The sequence below is a fragment of the Athene cunicularia genome (genome assembly GCF_003259725.1).
Source record: "Athene cunicularia isolate RWA chromosome 2 unlocalized genomic scaffold, athCun1 chr2_part1, whole genome shotgun sequence".
NCBI lineage: Eukaryota > Metazoa > Chordata > Aves > Strigiformes > Strigidae > Athene > Athene cunicularia.
In genome coordinates, this window is record NW_020799095.1 from 124,887,658 (window position 1) to 124,897,100 (window position 9,443).

At 38.6% G+C, this 9,443-nt stretch overlaps 1 protein-coding gene across 1 annotated transcript in view; it reads left to right on the forward strand.

Moving 5' to 3' along the window:
• The first annotated feature begins 216 nt into the window (after positions 1–216).
• Positions 217–9,443, forward strand: part of LOC113476156 (carbonic anhydrase 3-like) — a 35,484-nt gene continuing 26,257 nt past the window's right edge. The window contains exon 1 of the mRNA XM_026841488.1: positions 217–472. Coding sequence (XP_026697289.1) covers positions 217–472 — 256 coding nt within the window. The remainder of the gene's footprint in view (positions 473–9,443) is intronic.

Below are 9,443 nucleotides of genomic sequence, written 5' to 3' on the forward strand. Positions count from 1 at the left end.
GGTGCAATCATTTTGCAGTCAGGCACTGAGATAAAACAGAATTAAAGCAGGTGTATTTTAGCCTGCTCTATTGACTGAACAAAGCCAGTGCACTTTCACCTTACCTGTCATCATGCTCCAGACCACTGTCTTGCAGGCCCTCCACTGCACTCACAACACTTACTCAGTGCCTTTCTTGTACTAGCAAGCTTAAAATTGGACTCCAGAACTAGTTGCATGAGTGTTGAAGACAGGGAAGTTATCACTCCCATCAACCTCCTGATTACACTCTTGTTAATGCAGCCCAATGTGTACCCCAGCACGGACACACCACTGACTGTTGGTGTGTTTGAACAAATGAACACGAACAAATGTTCCATTCGTCATCCGCCAGGATCTCCATGTCCTTTTGTGCAAAGCTACCTGCTGGTCACTCTGCACATCATGGCATCATCCCCAGGTGCAGGACTTTGCACTGCCTTTGTTGAACTTCGTGAGTCTCCTGCCAGCCCATTTCCCCAACCTGTAGAGGCTCCTCTGGATAGCAATCCGTGATTTCATCTCTGAACTTGCTGAAGGTGTATTTTGTGCCACTGTTCAGGTTATTAAAGTTTTGCCAGTAAATAGAACAAGTGAAATTTCACTCCAGGACAATAATGGAATCTCTACTGGACCAAATCTTGTTCATAGTCTCTAAATAAGTAGCTATCTTAATTTAATTTAAATCGGCATCATCTCTTTCACTTAATTCTTTCTTTTTGATCACAGTTGTACAAAATTTCAAGGATAGGGACTCTGTGTATACTGGAGGATTGTACCAATGCATTTCTGTTTTTACTGGATGTATTTATTGACTTTGCCATTGGCTCTTTTCACATGTCCACTCACAGACATTGTACTCTGCCTTCCTTTTCTCCTTTCTGTTTTACGGACTCCTGGCAACCAGCCTATCTTCTATCATGCAAATAATTCTTATGCCACAAATCTTTTCCCATCTTTTTCTTCACTGCCGCCCCTTCCTATTCAGTCCTTTTTCTCTTTTCTGCTTGCCCCTGGAATTTATATCAGTCTCTATTATCCTTTTTCCATACTCAGCTCCCATCTTCCTTACAGCAAGGGCTCCGTATGTCCCTTGCCCAAGCTATTGTCTCTGTCACACAATAGAAGCTTCATATCCCTCTTCTTCCCTTTATTTCCCTCTTCTTTTTTCCTGCTCAGCCAATAAATCACTCAGTAATTTATCAGTAAATATGCCTAACTGGGAAGATGAATAGGGAAAACACTCAGTTTATAGCTGGGCAGTACAGTATTAACTGGTGTGACCAGCTGGCTGTTTATTTGATCTTCAGAAAACCACAGAGGTATTTAAGCTGCTAGAGTGCTGTGGTGCTACCCGTTCCATAGTTATCACATTACTTCCAAGCAGACAGATAGAGAAATGTTATCAAGATGATGTCATAATGCTTAACCAACTGGCTTATGTGATACTGCTCCCAACACATTTTTGAAATATGCTGCAGTTCTGAGGTTGGGTCTTTCTAGGCTAGTTTTAGGCAAGCTTATATATCTAAAGTAGTATGTACTAAAATGCCTCCCTTTTGTCATCACAACATTTCCCTCATATTTTTATTCTATTGTATATGCACATTTTTCAGATTTACTGAATAACATGCCTACTGTACAAATACCTATACTGCTGAAGCTGACCAGCAGTTCGGTACGATGGCTTTCCTAGTAGCTAATATTTTATCCCCTTCAGATGATTTTCATATATAACTATGACACTAAGACAATAATTTCTGAACTACATCTTTTTGAAAAGCAGTGCTTCATTCACTCCCTTAAAAGATTATGTCATTGTCTGCAGCAATATTTTCAATTATTTTTTAAGATAAAATATGAAATCCTTATGATATAATTTCTTTCCACATTTTATCAACAATGCACTACTATGTTGAATTGCAATAATGAAATGAAAAATGGGAAAATGTTGTCTACTTAATGTTTCTTAAGCTTTTCTGGGCGTGACCAGCTGATTTTCATGTTGTGGCGGGGTTTATATTCAATAAAGGTAAAAAAAATAAAGTATTGTCCATCTTCGTTTTTTCAAGCAAAATTATAGATAACTTACCAGCTTTCTTTAGAAGCAGCTCATAACATTTCTTGTGAAGTATAACTTCATTACTCTCTTCTGGTGAACCACAAAATATCCAGAGGAGCTTCAGCTCTCAAATTCTCTCTGTTTAGGCTGTTATATATTCTTAGCACCAAACTTCACATTTAAAGGCTCTGGATGAAACATCTGAAGATGGTGTGAAACATGTGCCATAGACTCTGCTTACGGTTTGGTAACCACAGATATGTTGGATAACTTTCCCAGAGATCTCTGATCTGTTCCTTCTGCTCTGTATTCAATTTTGTAAATAATATATTAAAAGTTTATTTTGGGGTGAAACAGATGTAAATGGGTGACTTAGCATTCTCAGTCTCTTGCAGAAGCAATTCAGTATTACAAATATTGCTATAACTCTAGAGAAGTAAGCATGGCCTTAGTAAGAACAGCCTTTTGGCAAAGGCTTCAGCTCTTAAGAGCAATGCTTTTCCATTGCATTGTTCTTCCTCATACAAACAATGTAGGGATGAGGAGGAAGAGAAAAGGAAAGAATTACCCTCTGGGAAAAAATGCTTGTATTAAAGACACGGTATGTAATCAGCGTTTATATGAATAAGCAAAAATGGGGTTGGGGTATGCTATATAAGTGGCAGCCTGTGATCAAAGATAAATTTAATCTTACTTGTAATTGCTGTTGATCCGCCTCATAATGGAAGAAATAATTTTTCTGTTTTGTGGACTTTCTCAAGCATTTTTATAGTTTTTTCTTCACTTAATTCTGAAAAGAAAGTAAGCAAGGAACAAGATTCTTTGGATGAGAATCCTGTAATAACCTAATGCAGCAGGACCTGATTCTTCTTAGACCTCATCACAGGATTTACAAAAGTACCACAGAAATTTCCCAAGCTTTATTCTTTTATTATGAAAAAAGGAGGCAGGCAATTATACTAATTTCTATGGTTATACATTAAAAGTCTTTTCACTGACTCTATAATTTGACCTTCTGTGTGACTGGCTAGCATAGCTTCATAGCTTCTTTCTCATGTTCTCAGCAAAATGCCAATATGGGAAATTTCTGTAATTAGAGATGAAAGCATCTGAAAGTTGCGGAGATTTCTGTGAAATATGTGAATAACTTGGAAGAATAAATGTACCTTTATAATGAAAGTTAAATTTATACATTCTGATTTGATGAGTTTTGGAAATGCATATATCTAAATGCAGGAATGAAGTCACAATTATTCTACAGAGAAATATAGTAATTCTTAGATTGATACACTGAATGTACATATAATTTTATTAAAATATTTTTGTGTGTGCCCTGTACCTAATTTCAGAATAAGCTTCAAATAATTTCTTCTCCTGACAAAGCCCTAGTTTTAATGGTGATTGGTATTATGTGGAAAAATATCTAGCTGAAGTGTAAAGCCAAGCATATGTAGGAGAAGTAAATATAACTGCCCAACCTAAATCTCTTGGCCAACTATGTGCCTTTGCCTCTTTGAACGGGAATTATTCTTATACTTGTTCAAAATGAGGCTACACACTCTTGGGTTAGCGATCTTTTGTCTTATGCATCTGAAAGGAGAAGTGAATAATCAAGAGGGATGGCAACTATATATAGAGGTGATAGTTTGCTAATTACCCAAGGATCTTGCACTAATTCCTGGTCCCTTGAGCAAAGCCTAAATAGTTATTTGGGAGGAATCACTATGTCAGGATTGCTAGAAATAGCAACCTCCTCCACTCTTTGGAAGTGAGCTATGAAACATGAGCAAACACAATCTCTTATCTATTTCTGGGACTCATTTTTGTATCTTTGTACCCACCACCATCAATAGCATCAAGGGTTTGGTTGATGGATCCTCACAATTGCAGATCTATCCTCCCACCATGTTCCTCAGAGTTTTTAGTTTACTGACACAGAAGATGCTTTTGTTGATGACTTCTCCATGACATGTAAGGAATGTGGATTTAGGCTGTGCTTTCTGTCCTAGGACTTTTCCTCTCAATAGTTATATTGCAGAACTATTTAAGTTCTGACACATTTCAGTCCAGAAAAAGGTAGGTAAGGGGCAGGATCTGGACCATAATTCTAAAAGTGTTGAGGTTAGTCTTACATCTAAACCATTTAATGGAATATCTGAAGTCATTTGAACCACAAATGTCTTCTGATAAAGACATGCTACAGTGAACATAGGTCAGAGAAAGAGTGAGAACTGGAGCTTTTTAGACCGGGAAGTTAAGTTTAAAAAGAGTGGGGGTTTCTCTTCCAGATTTTCCTTATGTGTGTTCAGATCCTAAGAATAAGAATTTCATCACATCAGTTAATACCAAGGATTGAGAATAAATGGTTTGTGTAAGCTTTAGAAAATTATTCTGGTAAATTTAATCACCTGTTTAACATTTGACTGGTCCTTTTTACACTTAGAGTTTAAGGTCAATGTAAACTAAACAAAAATATAAACTATACGTTAGTGTAGAGGAGCCACCAAATTGTGGGAATTTCACAACAGACATGTTCAGATTTTGCTTTTACAAAAAGATGAAGTCAAATTCTTATTGTTCTAAGCCTCAGTGTCAGAGCACACATGAGCAGATTGCTCTACTCTTGAATGGAGGCTTACATTTCAGTGTATACACCATCTGGGTAGTACTTACAGTAACATTGTACTGGCTATCATCTAACAAGTGTGTTGAATTTGCCTGTTTATTTTTTAATGGGCAGATGTGTTCTGGTGAATTTTAACCTCATTTCTTGACTGATTTTAACTGTGAACTTGACTATTAAAATTGATTTTAAATTAGAAACCAAGTCTGTCTTATATTATTTTTGTAAATCTTATTGTTTCATTATCTAAAGCGGCAGATTTGTTAGTTACAACGCACAGTTGGAACCCACCAAATTGTGACCTGTGGTCTACCCTGAAGTAACTTCCTGTATCTCATCAAGAAATTAGAACAACAAAACATTTTCAAAGTCAAAGTTCTAGTAATTTTGTGCATGGGATGAATCATCAAGAATCCTGGATTCCTATTTCTAACTGTCTCATTATTCTGCTTCATAATTGTGAGCTACTCTCAGTGCTCCTGACTGTCTACCTGCTTCCCATCTATCTCTCAGTCCTTTGAAGAAGGCCTTATTAAATGTTTGTACGATATCTAGCATGATAGGTCCTCTGTCTCCTACTGTTATATAAAGAGCAAATACCAACAATAATAACTACACAGTAATACAACCTATAAATATGTGTGGATAATACACATTAAAAAAAAAAAAAAAAAAGGAGAAGCCTCCCTGGCATCCAAAGGAATTATCTTTTGTTGTCAAATTAAAAAGCGTCTCTTTAAAACTTATGAAGTAATGTTAGTTTTAGCAATGCATATAGAGAAAACCTGTGGTATAGGAATAAAACCCACGCATGACTAATCAGAATTTCATAATGAAGACATATATCTGAGCATTTTGGTCATTGAAACATCAGTATTTGGGAGAGAAACATTTGTTCAAGTGCCTTAGAGATCACATAGAAAACAATATATTCAATATATTTGCTCATTTTTCTTGTATAACTTATCCATAATTTAAAAGCAGTTATTGACATAGTGCCTGAAAATGTATTTCACTGAATCCAGTAGTCTCCAAATTGGAGACATCGCTGAATATATCATGATGTGGTTTGTGGCAGATTGCGATATGCTGTTGTCCAATGGTGAATATCATTTTGCTCTGTCAAAGCTTTTTTATTTCACCCTCCACTTTAGATCAAATTTAATTTTGACTGCTGTGTTCTATGACATCTGTATATTTGCTTAAAACACTTCTTTTGTCTGTAACATGCAGGGAACTTAGGCCATGTTCGATAATGAAAAGCCCAGCAAAGACTTTTTAATTTACTGGAAGAGGAGATCTCCAGCTGGTAAGTCCAGTGTTTTTAAGGGATTCTACAATGGGCTTTTCTGAGAAGGAAGTGAGTGTGTGTTTTACCTGGAGAGATGTGTTGAGGGACACAGTGTGCTCAGGCTGGGGGAAAGGAGGGAAATCCAGAAGGAAGGAGTAAGAACACTGTCTGGAAGAAGGAAGAGCATCACAGAGGAAATAGACAGGAGGAAGTCTCCTGCCTCATTTGGTGATCTTAATGACCCTCAAGTCTGACACAGAAAGGGCTCAGCGAAAGCAGGTAGATACACACAGGACATTTTTTTTTTCCCCTCAGAAGTAACTTACTTATTTGATTTAAAGGTCTAATTTAAAGTGTCTAAGGATAAAACTTTAGTGAGGCTAAAGATTGTTCCTTAGATATTACTAATGGCTCTAAAACAATGAAAGTGTGGGTGGGTTTGGGTTTTTTCCCTCTTTCTTTCCTTACTGTTATCATTAAAATATTCCTTTTCAAATGTGGGTAAGTAACTATCAGCGAACAGTGTTGTTTCTCTAAGTGCAATTACAGATAGTGAGAAGAGTACTAAAGGAGAATGAATTAGCACTGATACTGACAACAATCTTGGTAGCCAAGGCAGCATGCTGAGCTCCATCTTAGTTGATATAATTTGCTACTTTTCTTTGAAAATACTCTAATCCCTCGTTTTTCTTATCCATGATGTTTTCTAGTTTCTATATTCCTTTGATTGCAGATCTTGGTACTGATGTTTCTCTTCCATGTGGGAGTCTTCCAGGATTTGGCACACATAATGATGCCTTTATGCACAAAACTGGTTTATGTTTTACCAGGTTTATAAACTACCTGCCTTGCAGTTGATATGTCACCAGCAGGATTCCTGTCCTGATGTGGATGTGAAATTGTGATAAACCTTCAAATTTTATTTGGAGGAGTTTTAATGATTCTGTGATATATTCATAAAATCTTTTTTAAAAATCACTGTGGAAGGAGATCCCATTTAAACCAGAGTAAATATAAAAGATTATATTAGATTAAATTAGATTACTCAGGGTTTTGTCTTCTTGTCATCTTTCTAGCTAGGCAAGGAAGTTCTTTTAGTGGATGCAAGGCAGATATTGGAAAAATGGGGAATGGGAAACCTTACATGTGGCAGGTGAGACCAAATAATCAGTATCAGTGCATGAATACAGGAGGCACCAGAACTCCATCTCTTCTTTCTTTTCCTCTCCTCTTTCCAGAGACATTTTCTCATTATAGTTTCCCTGTTTAACACTAATTTGGTTCTCAGGAGCAAATTAAAAAGCTGTTTGTATAAAAATAAACTGAGAAACTGGGAAAAGTTTCTCAGAAGAGAGATAGGTACTGTCTGAACAAATGTTGGACTGGAAATAGAGGTGCTTAGTCCTGGGCTACTGCGGGTATGCTACAGTCATTTTTGCTCCATCTGGAAGTCTGGCAAGTGTACTAAGGCACTGGGGGATGCTCTGGATCTGAATATTAGTCTGTGGGACATGGCAATGAGAAGGTGGAAAATGGAAGTGAAAATTGAGGAAAAAGTGGGACATATGTGCTCTGTAGGGCATAAATACATAGCTCCTGTGTACCTTGTTCACGTTTCCACTTTTAACATTGCAAAGTTTCTAGAATACCTTGTGTGGTTCCAAACCTTTATGTGTTATCTTGCCTCAAATTGTTCATGGTACACATATATGTAATTGTTCCTTGGCTAACATTGCTCTTTAGCTTCAATAAATCTTCTAATTTCTTGGTGTTTACCTCTCTGATGGTGTGTATATACAGACAGCTGTCACTTCCCCTCTTACCATTTGTTCACTATGCAAAGCACACAAAGCTTTTATAGTCTCCTCTTGTAAAGAGGCTCTTCAGTTCCCTTGTCTCCCCTGCACCTGTTCCAATTCATCCTAAATCAGTTTTATGAGGATGACAGACCTGTTTCAGAGGAGGTCATACCATGGTCTTTCCAGCTCCAGTGACATGCCCTCGGTTTGTGCTTGTTTTTTGAGAGCAGTTCCTGACTGGTAATGCTTATTGACATTTTATCATCAACTAATCCCACTCTTCCTCCTTCTCTTTCACTTCCACTTCAGATTAGAAAAAACAAAAACATTATCAGCCAAGACCATGATTCAAGACCACTGTGTTGGTTAGTTCTGCTACTAAATTTCACCCACTGTAGTTTACACAATGTTCAGGGGTATTGAACTTTTCTGTATGACAACCCCGTGCTTCCAGGTTGTGCCAATTTGCTTTTTTTCTTTAATCCATTTGTCCTTTTGTCCCCGCTTCATTACTAAAATAAAATAATCTTGCTTCTTCTTACTCAGAAAGTCTACTAAAATCTAAATTGCTGTAATTCACCCTTCAGTCCAATGTCTTGTCTACTGCCTAGTCAGTCCCTCATCCATTTTATGCCACTGGTGCTAACCTCTGTCTTCTCTAACTTGCCTGGTAATTCTCTACGTGTCAGAAAAACAAGTATTTTTTAGAAGTCATTTGATTTTTGTGTGTCACATGCAAGTCACATAAGGAATGCATGCGCACTAACAAGTATTTTTACAATTTTGAGTTCAATTCAATGCATAACACCCCGATAAAGGAGAATTAGAGCTGAAGGAAAACAAACAGATCCTATGCTTAATTTGATAATAAAGTTTTTATCTGGAGGTGGCAGGAAGTGGATTTCCAGCTATTTTAGTGATATCCAGTTTCCAAGAGTCATTGCAGTTGGAAGCAGCACCTTTTTAAAGCCCAGGGGCAATTAATGCTACTGAATTTTTGCAGGGAAGCTGTTTATGAAGGCAGTGGGAAACAGCGCAGCGGGGAGCAGTGCTGGAACCCGAACATATACGTGGGAATTTCATAGGGAAGGGTGTGAACCTGTGATAGCCATTTGCACACAGAAGCTGTTGGACTCATCCCCTCATCCCCAGCTGACCTCCAGATCAGGGTTATGCTGCACATTGAGTGGGAAACACCGATGTGGTCTCCTCGGGAGGGACTCAGCCTCTCCCAATGGGATGCGATGCTGTCTTACGGCAAACAGGCTTACTACAAGCAACTATATAAAGCCCAGCCACCCTAATTTAATTTCAGAAACCAGACAGCCGAAGCTTCTTGGGTTTTGTGTCTACCTGTCTACGTATACGTATTTCACACGAATTTGAAAAATGTTCCTACATTGCCTGTACCTCATTCTGGACATTCCTGCCTTTCTTTCTCTGTTCCCGGCGCCGGGGCAGGCAGCAGCCCGCTTCCCCTCCCCAGCGCCGTCGCGGGTCCTTTCCCCGCAGCCCCCGGACGCCAGCACAGCCGGGGGACACAAGGCGGGGGCCCCGCGCTGCCCCACGCCGGGACCACCCTCTGCACCCCCCGCGCCGCGGGATCCCCTCAACCCCCGTCCCCCGCGGCAGCTCTGGGGAGAGCCGCCC